Source organism: Lepisosteus oculatus, chromosome 1 (genome assembly GCF_040954835.1).
Source record: "Lepisosteus oculatus isolate fLepOcu1 chromosome 1, fLepOcu1.hap2, whole genome shotgun sequence".
Taxonomy (NCBI): Eukaryota; Metazoa; Chordata; class Actinopteri; order Semionotiformes; family Lepisosteidae; genus Lepisosteus; species Lepisosteus oculatus.
Genome location: NC_090696.1, coordinates 21,949,411 through 21,969,758, shown reverse-complemented (window position 1 = coordinate 21,969,758; position 20,348 = coordinate 21,949,411). Strand labels below are relative to the sequence as shown.

The 20,348-nt window shown below is 40.4% G+C and overlaps 1 protein-coding gene across 3 annotated transcripts; it reads left to right on the top strand.

Annotated features, from left to right (window-relative positions):
- Nucleotides 1–934: 934 nt before the first annotated feature.
- LOC107077048 (SE-cephalotoxin-like) lies at nucleotides 935–19,250 on the top strand. Of its 3 annotated transcripts, XM_015344425.2 has the most exons (6): nucleotides 935–1,074; nucleotides 1,259–3,958; nucleotides 6,424–6,596; nucleotides 6,880–6,995; nucleotides 17,991–18,158; nucleotides 18,845–19,250. In XM_015344425.2, the coding sequence occupies exons 2-5, from the start codon at nucleotides 1,267–1,269 to the stop codon at nucleotides 18,115–18,117; spliced, it is 3,108 nt and encodes a 1,035-aa protein (XP_015199911.1). In that variant the 5' UTR covers nucleotides 935–1,074; nucleotides 1,259–1,266; the 3' UTR covers nucleotides 18,118–18,158; nucleotides 18,845–19,250. The 3 variants fall into 3 exon arrangements, with proteins under 3 accessions (XP_015199911.1, XP_015199912.1, XP_015199910.1); XM_015344426.2 differs by lacking the exon at nucleotides 17,991–18,158; XM_015344424.2 differs by lacking the exons at nucleotides 17,991–18,158; nucleotides 18,845–19,250 and adding an exon at nucleotides 9,208–10,347.
- The last annotated feature ends 1,098 nt before the right edge of the window (nucleotides 19,251–20,348 follow it).

Genomic DNA, 20,348 nt, shown 5'->3' with positions numbered 1-20,348 from the left:
TCACAGAAGAGCAAACAGATTAGACAGTATGGGCTCACACAGATGGCCTACACTTACAAGCTGAACGACCAAAATCCTATATGTTTTGATAAGAGAAGGCAACAATGTGACCTTCTTCAAGTATTCAATGGCACTTTCAAAGTCAATCCAATGAACATTCAGACTCAACAGTGAAATCAGCAGGTGACCACTCTTCAGGAGGTATGTAGATATAAAATTTGCCTGCAAACATGAAACTACATGGCAGTTTTACTGCATGTCATTTTCCACATGTTAGTTTATCAGTCTAAATTTTATGAATTCTGGATGTGCATTAAACATTTGATAAAAATGATTGCCATATGTAAAACACATTACCAGCCTTCAGTCAACAAAGTCCACAGTTTTCTCCCTAGAACAAATCCCAAAAACTGATTAGGGAACTGATTAGCCCGCTAGCGTACATACAGTAAGCACTTTATTCAAGTCCTTTTGCTTTCATCTTTTCAAAAAACTGACCGAGATCTGTCATCTTTATGAGTCCTGTACAAATCTGAGTTTCAGGACTGCACTCATTTATGCCAAATGGACTCCAGCAGAATGAAAAGCACTGACTCGCTGTGAGCGTGTATAATACAGGTCCAGTCCTGCCCATGACTGTTCCACATCACATCATCCTGTATTAAGAGCTGTTCAGGCACAATTAAGATGCTAAATTATTCATTAGCAAGTTGTGGAGAAACTACAGAGTTCGGTGTTCTAAAGTTGTTGGAAATAATATAATTTCAGCAGAACTACACATCCCATAAATCCGCTGGACAACTTCCTGACGACGTCTATGTCAGGAGTCCCTAAGCTGCCTGGTCGTGGTAACGGGAGCTGGTGGCTTCACTGGTGTCGATCTGCTGTCACAGGCGCACTGAGAATGAACTCTTATGCGATTCCTTATTTACAGGTTTATTTTCTAAAAAAAATGGAAAACACCATGGGTGGGTTTCCAGAAGCTTTCCCAGGATGGCACAGGACACGAGGCCTGCAGCTGGTGGTGGGGAAGTAACTACCAAACTGTGACTGTGCCACCACCTTGGTTACCAGGTGACAAGCAGGAAGCAAATAAAAAACATTATGTGTATAAGCTACCATACATTAACACTTTCCCAATGCATTTTAACAAAAGTTCCTTAGAAATAAAAGTGAAGTACATGTATACAATTCAAGTGTTTAAATATGGAAAAGCAAAACCGAACCAGACATAGAAATGACTGTGATTTTTTTCCAGATTCCACGATGACCTCCCAGAAATGGGGAATTGTATTTGTTTACCTAATTGGCTATGGAAGCTTCTCCAGTGCTGAACTTACAGAAGACACTGTGAAGCAGGTGGAAAGCTCGTTGGATGCAGTGAAGGAAGTCATTGATGCAGTTAAAACATGGGCTGATTATGCTCAAGATGCACAGAAAGGTGTGGACCAAGCAGTCAAACTGCTACACGAACCCAGCTCACACAGAAAGGTTTTAAATGAAGTGAGAAATTCTGCAGGGAAAGCCCTTTCAAAGATTATGAAATGCACTGAAGCAATAACAAAAGTGCTGTCTGCATTCAGCGTTGTTGGAGCTTTGCTCAGTGTCATTTTTGCCTTCCTGCCTACGCATGACCCAGTTATGGAGCTTATGAAAGAGCAATTTACAGAGGTGAACAGGAAACTGGATTCCATTGCGCACAATATCGGTGAATTGAAAAGGGATGTGAAGTGGAATGCATATGCTAGTGTTTATGCTAGAGATGAAAACACTATTGAGAATGCATGGAAGGAATTTGAAGCATTTAGAAAAGCAGTGTTGACAGCTGAAACACAGCAGGGGAAGTTGAAGCTAGCAGAAAAATTTACAGCCTTTTTTGAACATTCTGCAACAGCCAACAGTATTGAAAATTTCTATCGGTATCTTACACACAAGCATTTATCTCTCACCGAAAACATATTGAAGTTGGTTAATCAGAAATTTAAAAGGGATTTGAAGACTATACTGAACTTTTCATCTTATTTTACATCCCTGATGATTAAAGGCTTCCAACTCCAGCTCTATTACAGTGGTTTGAAAGGATATGATGGTGTCGCCAAGTCCAAGGAAGTTGTGGAAAAGTTCTCTGACGTGATTCGTGCTGTGCAAGAAGCAGCTGAGGACTGTGTGTTTAATTTTGCTGAGCAAGCACAAGCAGATGTTCGAGAGATTGCTTTGGAAAAGTGGACAAGCAACAAGGACATGGCTTCTCAGATTCAGAGCCACCTAAACAAAAAGTTTGACTGGTACGAATGGATTGTTATTGTGCATGACCAAACAGAGTTTCACACCCAATACAGGCCAACTGTTGTACTCAGAAACGTTCAAAACAAAGGTGATGTGATCGTCTTCCACCGGGAGAAGGGAGCTAAAGTTAACGAGCAAATGAAAACACAAATTAAGAACAAGATAGAACAAAAGGCATGGATGGACTTCCCATGGATCAAGAATCATTATTTTGAAATCATGAATACATTTAACAATGAAGAAATGAATAATATTGCAGGGTTTTATGCAGTGTGTAATGTCAAAGATTACCAACAAACAGAAAACAGTGCAACGTTAAAACATTCTAACATTCTAACAAACATTTTCAGTGTCAGTGTCCATTTAGGGTTTGTTTTAAAGGGCAGAGATGAAGTAGAAAACCCTCCTTGCAGGAGACCTGTATGTATTAACGGGAAATGCAAGCCCATTCCTGACACAGCAGGAGACATTTGCATGTGCACTAATAATTACTATGGTCTGACTTGCAAAAACAATATCCTGGATGACTTTAACTGGGAAACCATTAAAAAGGATACAGATAACTTTGTCATCTATCCAGTTCCAGACATGACTTCCATATTCTTTAGCATCCAGGATTTGAAAAATTTCACAAACAGTTTGGCCCTCATCATGCAGTCTCACATTGAGTGGGGGATTGTTGTTTCCAAGTACAGCAATATTATCTTGAAACTCCAGTTTATGAATAATTGTTATCAAGAATTGGAAGAAGGAAAGATTAATGAATATGACTATAAAGTAGAACTTAGTAAACATTTACAGTCCACGTCATACAAGTATCTTTCAGATACCTATCATAAAATGATGACAGGCACCAGTCTTTTGGATACCAACAATATCTTAGATTCTTATCGAAACACCCTGAAAGATGAACCTTGCAGTGAAGGTTATAGCCAGAAAATTGACTTCTTCTTGAAGTACATGTTTGCTTTTCAGGAACAATTCTATTTGGCATGGTTAAAATACTTAATACTCACAGAGCAGTCTCATAAACTTCCACAAGAAAAGAACGAATTCACCGACTGGGTCTCCACACAGTGGAGGCTGTACAACTCCAATGGCTGTGGTCCTCTTGGAGCAAACTTGCTTTCCAACAGATTTTGTACCTCAGCCCACCACAGCAGGAGCTCTCTGAAAGTGACAGTGACTTGTGAGAACTCTTACAAACCCTTTCCAGAATCTGTCACGTGCAACAAGAATTCTTGGAGCGTTCCGCCTGTTTGCTATATCCATCCCACGAATGGGAGAGTCACATGTGAAACAAGCAGTAGTGGAACAACAACAACAATAAACTGCACAGCATCTTGTCATTCTGGCTGGACAACGCCCACGGGCCTTACTGAACAAACCTTCTTATGTGCCAAGCAGCCGTGCCCTCAGTTCACACCGTCTAATTGTACAGGCTGCAGAAGTCACTCGACTTGCGAACCACATGAAGTCTGTAATTTGAGCAGGCACACCTGTGAGCCCGCCTGCAGTTCTGGAGGGTTCAGGTGCGGACGAAATGCTGAATGTAGCACAGCTAACCACGTCCCAAAGTGTTCGTGTAAGGCTGGCTGGTTTGAACTCATCGCAGGAAGGGGTTGTGTCTACAGACCTCTGAAGTGGGTGGCCACCAATAACATCCCATCTGGTAAGCAAGTTCTCTCTCTCCCAGTACCTCTGCAACACACAGCATACAGTACTTACAAAAAAATCAGCATAGTCTCCACAAAACTAGCTTTTTAAATATCAATACAGTGCAGTGATTGGAGGCTAGAGGCTGGATCCAGAAGCAGGCAAAGGTAAGCAGTCAGCCAGGTGAAAAGCACACAGCAGCAGGTGAGCAGTAACAAGGCAGCGAGATACCGATGGAAACAACACACTGTGTAGAACCATAATCCAAAGGCAGGCAAACCAGAGGACGCAGGCAAAGGTACCAAAGGGAGATCTGTAATTAGCTCAAGCAAGTCCAAGGCCAGGAAAACCCAACAAGCAGTAATCAAAGAATCGCAGACACACAAGTAAACACTGTCAGAGCACAGTAGGTAAGCACAATAAGAACACCAAGACACACAATGAATTATTGTGACTGAGCTTCCTAGAAATGCACAGGTGGATCTTAAATAGCCCCGAGCTGAATGTGTGCAGGTGGGATGGATCTTCCGCCACGGCGAGTGGCAATTGCCTAAACAGTAGGTCCACCTGTTGTGTTAGAGGTCCTGAAGGAATTCCGAGACCTTTGGTGCGAGCAGGTATTACACATACACCTTCAAATCTCCTTTAAATAAGGAGTGTTCGTCTGACGTGAAAGACCCATAAGAGTGTGTTTAGGTGTGGTGTCCTTGGAGGGTTCAGGCTGTGCTGCCTGAAAAACAGTTGTTTGGTTTCTTATTGGACAGGAATATAACCAAATAATTGGCAAAGTAATGAGTAATTTTAAAATAAGCCTCAGGGTGCATCAGGGTTAAATCCTAATTGTCTCAATTTATTATATTGGGATCATTAATCTGAGAAGAGCCTATATTACTGTGTTTTTATAGAAGCAAAATTACACCGGGCTGTTTATTCTTATTTGAGAAACATCACTGAAGTGGTCAGTGTCCCTGTCACATACTTCACATTCAAACATTTCCCAGTAGCCACACAGGCAGTGTAGCCATGCCATTTCTACAGATCTCTTTAGGACATACCCACAGGAAATCCAGTCTAACGTACATAGTGTCTAACCACTCTTCACCACTTCATCTGTGTATTTATTCTACTCTACAGAAAAAAAATATTTCCAGGCTTTATCTCATTCTCTCTCCCATTATTTAAAATGACGTGTCCTCTGCTAAATGAAGTGGGAGTGGCTTGCGAGTAGGTAGAAGAAGGGTTTTTCCTGGTAAACGATTGAGCTCTCTGAAAGTGACGGTGACTTGTAAGAATTTTTACAAACTCTTTCCAAAATCTGTTGTGCAACAAGAATTACTGGATCATTTTGCCTGTTTTCTATATCCATCCCACACAAGGGAATGTCACATGTGAAACAAGCAGTAGACGAATTAAGGCTTGATAAAGGACTGTGTCCTTTTTGCTCAGTGCTCTTACCTTTTGTCTTCCTTTCAAACTTTACTGGTCATCATATCATTGCAATGGCCAGCTGAACTGTTTCTTTATTTCCTCTTTGAAATAAGGGAAAGGCCAGTTTTTGCATTAAAAGATTTTCTCTGTGCCTTTGTAAAACATTGCTCCCTGTGTGCGTTTGTGGATGGGAGGGGGTTGCATTCGGAGAATCAACCTGTTCTCTATTTTTATCCAATATTAATATTGACGCCTTCTACTGACCTTAAGTCCTTTACTTGTTGTAGCCACAATCATCTCATTTCCCCAGTATAGTGACGGGGACTGTAAACAGGCGCCGTCCTCTGGATGAGATGTAAAACCGAGGTCCTGACTCTCCGTAGTCATTAAAAATCCCAGGGTATTTCTTGAAAAGAGTAGGGGTGCAACCCAGGCATCCTGGGCAAATTCCCATTGGCCCTTACTAATCATGGCCTCCTAATAATCCCCATCTATGAACTGCCTTCATTACTCTGCTCTCCTCCCCACTGATAGCTGGTGTGTGGTGAGCATTCTGGCGCACTATGGCTGCTGTCTCATCATCCAGGTGGATGCTGAACATTGTTGGTGGTGGAGGGGAGTCCCCATTACCTATAAAGCGCTTTGAGTGGAGTGTCCAGAAAGGTGCTATATAAGTGTAAGCAATTAATTAATTAAATTCTAAAAAAAATTATTCAATGAAAATATAGCTGGAATCCAGTTAGGACTACAACTACCTACGTTTGGACCATTACAGCCTGTTTTCAAATGGCTGCCTTACTGAATGGAATATTTCTGATAATTTCATTTCAGGGGTAAATTACTTTTTCCAGTGTTTTCAAAACTCAGAGAAAGAGGCACTTCTTTATACATAGGTTTGTGGAGGTATAGAACAAGGTTCTCAGCCATGCTGTTGAAGCTGATATCCTGGCTACTTTCAAGATACATCTAGATGAGATCTTGGGATTGATCACTTACTAACAAACAATCTGGACGGGCTAAATGATCTCCTCTCATGATTTCTCTCTGAAACAGATGCAGTTCACGGAGGCTGGGACGGAAAATCTAAAATTAACTACTATGTGTGTCGTGCACAAGCCGTTGATAAAGCATGGCATGGCGGGAAGCTTTTTTATTACGGACAGCAGAAAAAGTTTGTTTGTTCTTATGAATACGGAGGAAGGGAGATATTTGCTTCAGTGTATCAGGTAAGATCTGAGGCAATATGCAGAATTGAATGTTATCTGTGCTGTATAAACACTGTTGGATGAAAATGTGAAGGGCACAGTTGCAGCAATAGCATCACAGTGAATAGCGCCAATCTAGGCGAATGCAAAAATGTGATATCAATGCTCAGACACATTCATTTTTGCTCTGTGTACTGTATATATGTGACAGTATATACAGTATACTGTTTGCACAATTGTGTGTTTGGGGATGTTTATATAATGCAACATCCATAAAATATTCACAACATCCTCTGTCCTTCAGGCTCTTCTGTATCCCTGTCCAGGAAATAAAGGTGTAGAATGGGCAGACGGAGTTCACAGAGAATCCATAATAACTGGAAAAGCAGCCCAGTGGAACGTAAACTACTATGTGTGCAGGTTTGTGGAAACAATTATAATATCATTTACATATGAATTATCCTCTTAATCATTAATAATTTTAGAGATATTCTGGCAGAAGCCTATATGACTTTTTATTTCAAACAGTACTTATTGGTCAACAGAATGGTCATTCAGTGAAATGGAGTTCAACATGACCTCATTTCAAACTCTTAGATGTTCCCAGGAGTGCTTAAAGCTGCCTATATCTCCTTTATTTAAAGAATATAAAATAACAGCAACAGCGAAAAGGAGGTGGGAGAAGTAGTCTCGGAACACCATTAAATAAATACTTAATTATCAGTTCATGGAGATTTGCCAAATGTTTAGCTATCAAACATGTTAATACCTACTGTGAGAACTTTTGCAAAATGTACTGTATACAAGTCATCCACTAAACCTGAATAGAACCAGAAAAAGTGAAGATAAAAACTCAAGAAAAGAAAGATGTTGCTTTTGTGAACTCAATCGTTTTGAAGGCAGTGAAGTGAAAATACTGTACATTAATTAATGAACTGGTGGTGCCCAGAGATATTAGTCTCTATGGCCGTTAATCACAATTTATTCTTTCACTGTTGTTTTAAACTGTCTATATACTGTACCTCCCACTAAATGCCAGCCTAAACAGTTACTTTTCCCAGCTAAAAGAAATCTTCTTTTAACTGTAAACGTATAGCTTTATAATTATGAAATTCTGCTAAACAATATGTTAATTGTAATACAGAAACACTTAGCATTATAATTTGCATATAATTATAATTAGCCAGCCTCGCTAATATTTTAGGAATACTATTCCAAAGTTTGGGGGCGTTGTAGCAAAAGGCTGCCTCTCCAGTCCTATGCTTAATGTTGGAATAATCTTTAAAAGTCATGCGCTTGTTGCACTGGCCTTGATGGAATTAACAGTACGAACAGCTTCATCCATTACTGGTTTTGAGTTCAGGGGGCATGTTCTTATCCGCGAGAGCTTGTCTATGAATCATGCAATGCGTCCACAACGCGAACGGCCCGTACTTTCGTGACGAGCCCACTGTGATAGCGAGTCATAGCTGGTGCACCGTCTGAGCAGATTCCCACACTCCTGTTCAGTCAGTTTCATGCTCACGTACAGAGTTGATCGCCAGCGGCACGCTCGGCAAGACGACAACAGAACAAAAAATACTCGTTACTTTCTCCCACTTCAACCCATCTGGCGTAAACAAGCATTTGTGCATCTCCGGAGACATCAGTGTCAAACTGTAAAGAAAAATACACACTAGATTTTATCTTAGCGATCACCTGCTCTTTCACGTCTCTTGCCATACGCCCAATGCGGTTAGACACAGTATAATTTCACAGTGGTATCAGTGCTAGTTGCTCTGCAGCGCTTTTCCCACACATGACTGAAACCAGGTTTCCTTAGCGCACGGTAAGAAAAAAGTCTCACCTAACGTGTGTGGCTTCCCAGTTTTGGCCTCTTAGCTTCTGTAGTTTTCGTTAAAAAAAAAACGAACAGGTTTATACTGCAAGGCTGAGTGTCCGGTCTGCAAGTGGTATAGCAGTTTGGAGGGCTTGAGGATTTACTTAGCTGACACTTCGCCACAAACCGCACATACTGTAGAGTTCGTGCATCGTCTCCATCACTTGTCTGTGTAAATTCATACTTTTTGTCGCATTTTCTCGTTTTCTTCTGTTTGGAGTTTTCTACTGTGCGTTTCTCCACATTGTCTTTAGCCCTCACTCTTCCAGCGTCACCTATTCAAAAATGCTCCATTGCGCAAAAGAAAAAAGTGTTACAAATATAAATGCAATCGTGGCCCGCCCAATAGGCATTAATGTAGCGCCTTCGCCGGGCGCACCGCACAGCAGGCTGGGAGTTGTAGCTGGGGGATGGTCTGTGGGCTCGCAGAGTGACCACTAAGTCACTCTGCTAATGTAAACAGTCTGAACTATGCAGGTGTACAAAAATGTATTGTTTACCTCTGACGTGTAACCCCCCTGAATCTGCGTACGTGTCCCGTTTGCCGCCGTAGTGTGTGAAAACCGTGATGATTGTTTCTGCTGCCTACTGTTGATCTCTCCGGGACTGCGGGGGTCGCGGCTGCCAGGTTAAGAACCCCAGATCTACAGTAGTTACACATTAGTGTTGCTCAGAAGGGGGTGGATGCCTCTGAATGATTCATTTCAAATGCGAACCGCAGAATAATTCATAAACAAAGGTGCTTTTTTTCAGGGGGATCCTTAATGGGGTTTATCATCCTGGAAAACTTTTCAACACCCGACGTGGTTGGAGATGTCATATTGGCTTCCTTCTTTATGATCGCTTACTTTCCTCGTTTCAATCATTGAAACACCTGCCATGTGACTAATGTAGAACTGGAATGTGTTGATAGAATGCAACCTTTATTAAGATTCGATGCATTCAGCATCCTGTATAAGAAATCATTCCTATTTTATTCTATTCTTCTAGCATTTTATAAGTTTTAGATTTTTTCACTTGTTTTTAAATATGTATTCTCTGTAGGGTTGTATTCATGTAGGGGTAACTACTGAAGCAAATACAGAAATATCAGATTACAGAATTCATCCAAAGAATGGCAACTAGTACATTTCTTGGGTCCAGTGGAATTTTCCGCACTGATTGAAAAAATAAATCCTTTAAGTCTTGAAGAAAGAAAACAAGGGGTCCTGTTTTAAATGTTTGGAATCCTTGATGTACTGTTTGAACAATGAAACTTGAATTAGGAAACTTCAGTAAAAACTCAGTGGCAGGGCTTGTAAAAAATAAGATCATCTTAGACAAAGGGGGGTGAGAATCTGAAAGAGGCAGCCCCACGCTCCTCTTGAAGCTACTGTCCTGGAATCCTTGATGAAAAGTATGGATAAAATCTCTGGATTAATTAATTTCTAACAAACGTGCTAGATATTCTGATTTTCTTAACCAAACTTACCAAGTAATACCATGGGAATGCTTTCACATTGAAAACTGAACATCATTGTGGCAGCAAGTTTTGAAAATGTTTACAATTTAAATTTGCATTGCTAATACCATACAGTATGTCCAGGCACATTAGGAAATGTGGCCTCATTTCAACATTATACACATTTGTGATGGAATGATACATGATTGTAGTAACATATCTTTTTCAGACTGAATTGAAATGTATATCCTAGAATTTTGTTTGCCTTTTAATCGCTTCCTCACATTGTCTAGAAGATGTAATTAATGTGTAAACATTAACACGTCTTTTTCATCTGTAGCCTCTTCTAGCTCAGTGTTTTCTGTTTTTTACATATAGTTTGTTTTTGCTAACTTCTTGTAATATTTTCCTCTTGATTACATAAATAAAATTTGCATATGAAACTTTCTGAACTCAATTTGCTACTTTACAGTGTTTGCCAGTCCTCCTATTGTGGTATTGTCTGCAAACAGGACAAGGTTACTAACTGATACAGAACAGATCCTTGATATAAATTAGAGAGAGCAGCAGTCCAATTAGATCATTCGCCCCATTATCTGTACTGCCAGTAATGTATTAATCGGTTCTAGATTCAAATACACACATTCCCCTAAATGATAACATTTATAATTTCACAGTTTTATATTTTATCAGCCCTCTTTCGGATGAGACGTTAAACCGAGGTCCTGACTCTCAGTGGCCATTAAAGATCCCTACTGTAGTTCTCCCCCTTGTTGCGGAGGGAGAGAAGAAACTCCATTGTCCCCGAATGTTATCAAAAATGATAGAAAAATGTATAACCACATAAATAATAAGAAACACAGCAGAGCCGCACACCCCCCAACCCCCTGAGCCACTACCTAGGTTCCTCTTGATTATCAGCATCTCATGTCATAAAGCAGATGAAGCCACACTAGTTACTGACTCGACTAATTCATTAATGTCTAAATCAATGAGGATTATGGCCTTGAACATCCTGTTTTCGTTTAGATGCTCTTCTAATTTGGTCCTTGATATAAGTGAAATACTACTGAGATGTGTATGGTTATGTTTTGCCTCTCCTTTAATAGAAATGGATATTACATTTTTAAAGTAAACATACCGTACTCCGTTCCTTAAGGCTCTTTTGAATATCTTAATGAGTGGTTTTCAAACAACTGATGGAGTTCAGAATATAAATTCAGGAGGAAGGTTAAATCCTAATCTTATACACTTCTGATCTCCTATGCAACCAAGATATACTGTACAGTACAGTATATCGCCTACTGTACGAGATGTTTACTTATAAATCTCACACCCAGGACTTCCCTTGTATCTCTCTCACACTCCTCCCACAACCTGATGTGCACCCTTGCAGCAGCTCCCTAACTCATTCTTTGCAATAGTGATGGCTGCCATTCCCTCAGCTAGGTACTTTGTGCTAAATACCCTCTACACATTTCCTCCCTCTATCGCACTCATTAGGATCTAACCCAGCTATAGAAAACAGTACTAATGGAAGGCCTATGGCTGGTGGATGACCCCGTCTCAGTAACCTTAGCATTATCCATTTTCCTCCATTGCTTTAAACTATGTACTGTATTATATTCTCTATTTTCAAGTATTGACATGTACTGAAAGTTTGAGAGGCTTAGAGACAGGCTTGTGAGGGGGAGACAGGTCTGAGAGTGAGACTCCTCAGGGTGTGCTGGGAGATAGGTGTTGAAGAAGGGGGGCACTATCTTGGTTGCTAAGTTTGTAATTCTCTGTGCAAAGCACAGCTCATAGTGGAATTATGCTGGTCTCGTTGGTCCTGTTGCTTTCGGAAGTTTATTCTCATTTCACTCACAAGCCCCATGTCAAGTCACATGAACCTCATTGAATTTCTTTCACATGAACCTCCAGTAATTTGCATGTTACTATGCAAAACATGCATGAAATATAATCAAATATTAAAGCTCTGTCAATCCTACATAACTAAATAACCTTGCACATGTCCCTGAGAGGGTGTTTTTATAAAGCCACGTAATCCTTTATTTGGTTAAGAACACCCTTTACTCAACATACAGTGAGAGGGTGGTCTCCCAGCACCATACTAAGGCCAGTCAGCTCCTCTCTGCTGTCTCTGGTGTCTCTGTGGGGGCTGTCCTAAACTCTCATGCCTTCAGAACTGTATGTTAAAGTATAACAAGTTAAGACCAGGGTAAACAAAGAATATTTAGAGAAGGGTCTGAAGTTTCCCTTACAACACCGTTACCCAGGTGTACAAAATCCATGGCCATGCAGGGGAAACCTGAAGGGTTTAACACATTAATGAGTTCGTGCATGAAACACAAAAACAAAAAATAGCCTGAAGACACTCACTTCTGGTGCTTTATTAAGATCCCATAAGGGCTGTGCTCTTGCTAAAGGCCTGTCTTCAGGGGCCTGATGTACATTTCCATTACTTATAATTTGTTTATTCGGCATGTAAAATCCCTAGCCATTTAATTAGCACGACTCAGATCGATACAGCCTCAGTTATCAAAGCAGGTCTTCCACGTTGTGTAATCGTAAGACGTTGCTGAAAGTTAAAGGGGAACTGCAGTACCATTTTCTCAGACCGAGTAATTAATCCCGGAAAAAAAAAATCCGCTGACAATATACAAAACGTTAACAAATTTCGAATTAAGCACAAAATCATCAACTTTGTTAAAGTACTGTAAGTCGCCATGTTGTCTCAGACCCCTGGGCAAGAGCGCGAGTTCCCACCAACTGTGACGTGAAGCGGCCCTTCCTGCTCACTAGTCACTGTAGTGACGAATGTAATGTGATGTACGAGCGAATAAGTACAGGTTATGTGGCAGATATTTCATCGCAGAAATGTTCCAAAGTGAGCAGCATGCAGAGTTAACAAGTAAGTAGTATTTGTCAGCGAAACCATCTTGAAGTCAAGAGCAGTATTTCTATTGGATTAAGAGATGTACTCACAAGCCTGCTTGTCTACAATGTAATAGGGCTGATTCATGTCTCCGGAAGATTTGTTGCCTTGTTCTGAAACCCAGAATATGGCACTGTGCATACCTGGAAATGTAGTTTATTTTGTGATGGAGGTCTTGCAGAGTTAACAAGTAAGTAGTATTTAAATTTTAATGCACTCATCAATGCTGATTCTTTCTAACCCCAAAATAAAAAATGGCATTGCAGTTCCCCTTTAAGACATACTGTATACAGTACTAACAAAATGTAAGCTAAACGTACTGTACAGTATATCACACAAACCAAAACTCGAGTTTACACCTGTAGTCTAAAAAGTAAATTGAATTCTTGTCAAGGATCCATACTAGAAACAATTTTAAAACAAACAGAAACTAAAAAAATATTATCAAGATATCACAGATATTTTTTTGTTTTTACTCCCATATACCACAGGACTTTCTTTTAAGATTTTCTGAAACTACACAGTTCCTACAAAAACGATAATATTGTAGGTATCATACAGATGCAGCGATCTAGAATGAGCATCAGATCTTGCATTAACAGTGTAGGAAAAACCGGTTCAGGGACGCCAAATATGTAATCATAGCCGTAGCAAAATTAAATGTAGTGGCTCTCTGAAGGCACCAGTTCTGTAGGGTTTGGGCATTTACTGAGACAATTATTAATTGTAGCAGTAAATCACAAAGTTGATTCTTTTGATGGCTTTAGAATCCAACCATGCGACATAACTCAAACAACGCACACACACAGGTACTAATACATGAGGATACATTTATTAATACATAAAATATGCATGTAAACCTAACAGATCTTATCGAGAGGGTTATCAGAATACAAAAGGTATATTCGGTCAGTTACAAAGAGTTACATATATCAAGAGGACATACGTTCAGTATATCATTCAATAAGACCGTTTCATAAATAAACTTGGTTATAACTTCTACATTAGATACTCGAAACAAGTACATAACTCTTAGGAATTAAATTGATATCAACTGGTTGGGATAACAATTGAATTCTCGAGCTGTAATGCATTGAAGTTGAATACTCATCCAATCTTTGGGGATTCAGATCTCCTGCGGGCACAAAGAAACAGTTGCAGGCTGTTGCTGTCCAATCCGCGCTCTCTGGCTCCGTGCCAGGCTGTGCTGTGCGGCTTGCGACGGTGCGCTGCTGATGCTCACTGACCGGCTAGTTAGCAAAGTTTGCGCACAGGAGAAAAGATGACTGTGGGTCCCAGCAAGTCAGGAAGAGGACCGGTTCGTTCCTCATGAAGAGCTAGTTCTGAATAGTGATTCAGCTGTCCACAGTTCCGACCTGTTCACGAGGCCTGCTGCTGGTGCTAACCTCGGGTGGATCCTCTGGTTATTCTCTGGCAACCTCCGCTCTAGACTCTTAGAACAAAGGAAAGTTCTGGCACTCAGACACACTGGCCGTTCCGTGGTTGTCCGGGCTGAGTCTCAGGATGGTCAGGAGGCGCGCTGCGAGAATGTCCTGCCCTTGGGAGCCTTCTGCTCCTGGGCCGTCCTGCCCTGGAATTCTCCTTTGAATTCCCTTTAGAACAGTCCACAGAATCCTCTCCAGAATATTACTGAATCTCCCTGAATCTTACTGAATCTCTCAGGCTCTCTGTGTTGCCTGTTTTTACCTGGAGGAACTTCAGCTCGTTGATTGGCTGAAAGTTCCATGGGCATCAGAGTCCCACGTGCGTTACTCGGCCCTACCAGTCCCTGATTGGTTGATCAAGGTGAGATATGAGTCACTTACTCCTGACACTTAGTAATGCAGTCCAGATGTCCAACTGGCACTCCCTAGACAGATAGGCGCCAATGGATGACCATTGATCATGATAGCCAGGCTTAGCTAAGTGCATCCCCCTTTGGGAGCTGTCCTTATCAAAAGAAAACATCTTAAATCAGCCTGCATGAATAGTTTCTCTGTGGCTGCACCACAGAGATGAACAGAGAAATGGGGCCTCATTTGGGAAGCTCAGAAACACTTAATTCTGCCTTATTAATAAGCCTCGCCGCTACAACAGTTAGCACACTGCATTATACCGTGGTTTTGGCTGGTGTGCCTTAAATAGCCTTTCGCTGTTCAAAACAGATTAAAACTGTAGTTGGCACTAGTGTTGGGTTACATATTACTGAAATGGCAGCTTTATTCTGTGTTCTTCTTAGTTTTATAAATATATATAATATATTATATATAGATATAATAATATGCTTTGAAAATATAACATATGTACTGTAGTAATGTAACATAACCATAGTAATGTAGTTTTAATTTGGCACATGAGCCAAATACATTGACACATAAACTACATTTCCCCCACGCAAAATGTTTTATTAAAGCCAGGGTAATTCTATAATTCTGATATGTCCCAGAGCATTAATGGTGTAAATTTGAGAACGAAATTTTGGAAAACCAGGATGCCATTACAAATTATCCAGTGAAATTATGCTATTTTACTATGAGTTCATGTAATATAAATGATCACTATAGTAAATAATGCGTGTCAGATATGTCAAATGCGTCATTTTGGGATGTCCCTATTGTAATCTCTGTACATTCTGGTATTCATAACATTTATGAGATTTTGTTAAATTTTGTGTATTATACCATTATTTTGAAAAACTACATAAAATAATGTGGACAAAATATATATTTTTACCTTAACTTATATTTTCAGCATTTAATACAGATTTTTAAAGCAGTCCCTAAAATCATTGTCAACCCTGTTACTGAAATGAAAATCCCCCAATCCATAAAAATGTATTTTGTATTTTAAAAAATGTTTGGTTGGATAGTATATACAGGTAGTCTGACAATGTTACTTAAATATATGTAAGACAAATTATTCTACGAATATCTAAAAATGCATTTAAGATTTATTATAAAACCATGACAATGAATTAATCTTAGAATTTCCCTGCCCCCTGCTCAAAACATTGCTAAGAGATGTCTTTGTCGACCCAGACATCAATTATTCTAATGGCCCACGGTGTTTCTCGGTGTTTAGTGTAGCTGTGTTTCAATGTTATACACGTGTGTGACAAAGCCTTTTGAAATCCTGTACTAATAGTGAGTAAAGTTCACAGTCGGCTAAGCTGCAACACTGATGGACACCTGCTTGTTTCCCCCGATTCCATCGACAGAAATTGGGGTTGTAATTTGATGACGGTGTTTCTCTTTAGAACAATTCCCTGGTGTCAGCAGTTCTGATATTGGTAGTATCTGCAATCAGGTAGGATCTTCAGATCTAAAAAAAATCATAGCCAAAAAATACATCACAAGCAAATATTTTTCAGTGTGGGTTTGCATGGAAAAGGACATAATGAAACACAACTGAAATCAATAGTCACTGCATATTACCATACTTTCATTGTGATAATAGTTCAACTGAACCTGTTTAAAAGTATTGCATACTCAACCACATCACTGTTACTGTATGACTTGTGATATTAGGCAATTAACAATAGAATCACAATTATATTTGCCATGGTATTCATAGTTAGAACAGATACTCGCTAAATACAATTTAGCGCCAAATACCCGCTAGATATCTAAAATTCTAAAACAAATTTGAAATCTTTGAAACCTGAAGTTATTAATGCCCAGGTGGTATTGTATTTGCGTGATTGAGGGTGTACAGATTGGTTGAGCACCAGGGGGTTTCACAAAGTGAGGTTGATCAGTTAGCTGGATAACTTTAGTAACTACTGAGGGAGGGAAGAGGCCACGATAAATCTGGAGGTCTGTGGAGAGATGGCGTCCGGAGTGCGGGAAGAAACTGGGGACAGCATGGCAAAGGGAAGAAACGTGTGATAAAAAGAAAGAAGACCAATGCTGCTTCATCTAATCTTCAGCAGATAGAAAACAAAGGCAGAGGGAATTGATCAAAATCCTGTTTTGCACCAATTTTATAAACAACCTTTTTTTAGATGGGGTTCTCGACAGATGGGGTCTAGTACAAGTCCTCTTTATCCCTGTGGGGTGGAGAAAACTATGCAGCTCACAGCTCATCCTAGAGGACTGCCCAATCCTCAGGCTCTGTGGGGGACTACACACTCTCAACCCAGCTGGACCAGGAGCTATCGCTTGTCTCAGGACTTTGCCTTCCCTAAATAAATAGACTAAGTGTAGGTCATGCTATGAAATCAGAGATTCATGAATATGTCAAAATTAGTTCTGATTTAGCGTAGTTCTAATGAAAACCACTGATGAATTGAGTAACACATTTACACCCTTAACGTAAGTTATGTTTTTCTGTTCTCATACAAATCCCTGCCCCAAGAGAATAAAATCTAATTTCTAGGGGGTTCTCAAGGGAAATAGTGCATTGATGACTTCAAGCACAAAACAACACACTATCAAAATACAGCCTGAAGGAAGCTAATTCTGTTGCATTGGTAAGATTATTGTGTGCGGTACCTGGTTTGTTTTTTTCACATGTGCCTGATCATCTGGGACATTTTAATTGCTGATCCTTTAGTTGTATAACTAGTCAACCCTAACTTGATGTAACTATCATTCTTTTAAAGTATATGTTTTTTTCCAAGTAAGTTTCAGCTGTTGTTTAGATGTGAGAGACAAATAGTCAGAGTTGCACTGCAATCAAATAGCAGCTACTGTACACTTTTACTCAGCACTCCGATTAGTACCTGTTTCAAAGAAACCTATGGTTTTCAGAACAAAAAATGGTGATGTTGACTGATCTGATCTGACTAATGTGAATGGGGTTATTGACTGATCTCTACAAAGAAACACAAAACGAGACAAATATTTAAAGTTAAACTAATTTTAATAAACTATGTTTCATCCACTTTTAGCTAAAGAATACTAAATAATTCACCTCTGAAAACTACAAATTGTACATATCTTTTTATAGTGTGTGTTGTATAGTTATGATATTGTAATGCACGTTTATCTCATATATGTTTGGGCATGAGTATCACTGTAATCATAAAACCGTGTCAGTGCCTTCAGAAAGTATTCACCTCTTTCCCTCCCAGAACAACTGTAAATGTTGTTAACCAGAATTTTTAATGCATTTAAATTATTTTTATGACATTATGTTTCCCTTGACTCAAACAAGATATGCAAGGATGAAGCCGATGGGCGACAATGAGACATCCTATATACTACATTTGCACGGGGAATTGGGGAACTACTGCACAGCCATACCCACACACAGCCTTTCCTATAAAAGCCATACGGAATGACAAGGGGGTGTCTGTTCAGACCCTCACAATTCATTGAAAGGGTGAGTCACGAAAATCTCTGGGTGAGATTTTATACAGCCCGAAAAGAAAGAAAACCAATCCAGGTTAAAGACAATAACCACCTTCTGAGGCATGAATAACAGCTGTAGCCGTGTCAGCTGCAGATTAAAAGGAAGACCGGTATGGTGGACTGGACAAATGTGTTTGACTGGGTGTGGGTTTTCCGCTGTTATTACCAGGACAAAGCAGAGATCTATATTTGGTTACTGTACATCAGTGAGTTCCGGTTGCTGATAAGGCACTCCTAAAGGGACGTTTGAGTGCAGATTGTTACTTCTAGTCTTTGTGTACTGTGTGTTAGGTTGCTTTGGCACCATTATTCGTATTAGTTTAGGTGGGTAGCTGTGTCAGCAAAGGAACAAGTCATAGGTTTATTCCAGGCTGAAAAGAGAAGAAAGAAAACACAACGTTTAGGCGGTGGAGCCTTCTTCGGGTGTGAGAAGAAGGCTCCACAGCCGGTACGTTGTTTTTTCTTCTCTTTTCAGCATGGAATAAACCCATTACTTGTTCCTTTATTATTCGTATTATACAGTATTTGTTGCTCTGAGAAAGATAAAAAAGACCGGTTTTCTTTCTCTTCCAGGACCAAATTTGCCCCACTGTTTTTTGTGTACTTTATCTTGGTTGCTTACACAGTCACCCCTTCTTCCATCTTCATTTCTTTCAGGTTAAAAGTGGAGAAAATGTCATAAAAAGAAGCGAGTGGAGAGAGGCTACAGGTTCAAGCACGCAAGTCTTCACTCATGCTCCGGAGATAGATGTGCTTCTCACCAGTTATGCTTCTCAAAGCATTCTGCACCCTTATCTATAGAAAAACTACTTGGTGATGTGCGAAAGGAAGGCAGTGGCTCCTCTGTCCCAGATCTGAGAATCCTCAGCAGGTTTGTCAGAGAAGGGCACTTCAGAGTGATTGCAGACAAAGATGCTCTGGAGTTTGTGTAGTCTTGTCTGGTCACTTTGGTGGATTTAAATGATGCTTATGTCACAGAGTGACAAAGGGTTTCATGCAGCAGGTTTCACAGTCCATATTGACTATAAGTATGCATATATCAGCCATGCATAAAATGTATTTGTCAAAGTGTTTTTGTTTTTCTTTGTGTCTGCTTCCTCCCTGTATTTAATCAAGGTCTCCTGGCACTAACAGTGGAGTAGGTGCCAATTAAATAAAGATTGAATAACACATTGTTTTGCCCAATTATCACAAAGTCATTGATGATACTTTAGACCGTGTGCGACTGTGGAAGAGGTTGGACCTGTCCTGCAACAGGGGGACAAAGTGGAAGCAGAAGAGACGAAGGAGGAAGGGACAGTGCACCATTACATCTCGTGAACTGTATACCATCAGTTCATTTATTACCCTCCCCTCATTGGGTCTGTTGCCCCATCCAGGATGTACCCAGCCTTGCATCGCTTGCTCCTGAATTGGAAGAAACGGTTAGAAAACAGTTGGATGGATGAAGTAGCTTGATTTACTTTCACATTCTTGTCGGTCCCGAGTCACTGTACTGTACAATTCACTGTAGTCAAGTGCACGGAACAGGCTCTTCCGTCCCTGCTGCTGCAGAGCTTCACTGCCCTGAGTTATCTGGATAATGGGCTGATGTGACAGAAGTCCAGCAATTCGATTGTGTTCCACACAGCCCTCATCAACGACCACCTTCATCAGCTCTGCCTCACATTCAGCCTGGACAAACTCCCTTATCACATCAGACTATGTCTCTGGGCCTCCAAAACTGGACTCCTGTGAGATGAGAGCCTCACTGTCTGGTGACAGGATAGCATCGCTCATGAAGAGCCATGCCCATGTCAGTTTGGGAAGAATGGTCACGTCAGTGGCTCCTGGACCTAATGATTACTGTCTCCACTGAACTACTGCTGGGCTTACTCTGACGTTGGCCAATGCAGTCATGGTTCAACACGCTGAGCGATTGGCAAGTGTTATGTTAGGACCTTTCAAGGTAGTTCCTTCCCCACTGGAATTTCTGGAATTTCCAAAAGCCAAGACTGATCTCCATGACCTACAAGAGAGAAGGCAGCCCATCATCCCCCACAGGGGCTGGAAGCACACTCCACTTGAAGTATGGGCATGTCATTGTCGACTCCAGAAGAAGGACAGGGAGCTCAGGTCAGCCCTGGACCTCAGGGACTCGAATTATATTTGTACTCTCTTC

Bases quoted from the DNA above. Each gene is read 5' to 3' on its own strand.
- LOC107077048 (XM_015344424.2), top strand. From the start codon at position 1,267: ATGACCTCCCAGAAATGGGGAATTGTATTTGTTTACCTAATTGGCTAT. The intron at 6,597-6,879 runs GTAAGATCTGAG...TCTGTCCTTCAG, and splicing joins TATTTGCTTCAGTGTATCAG to GCTCTTCTGTATCCCTGTCC. The intron at 6,996-9,207 runs GTTTGTGGAAAC...GCTTTTTTTCAG, and splicing joins GTAAACTACTATGTGTGCAG to GGGGATCCTTAATGGGGTTT.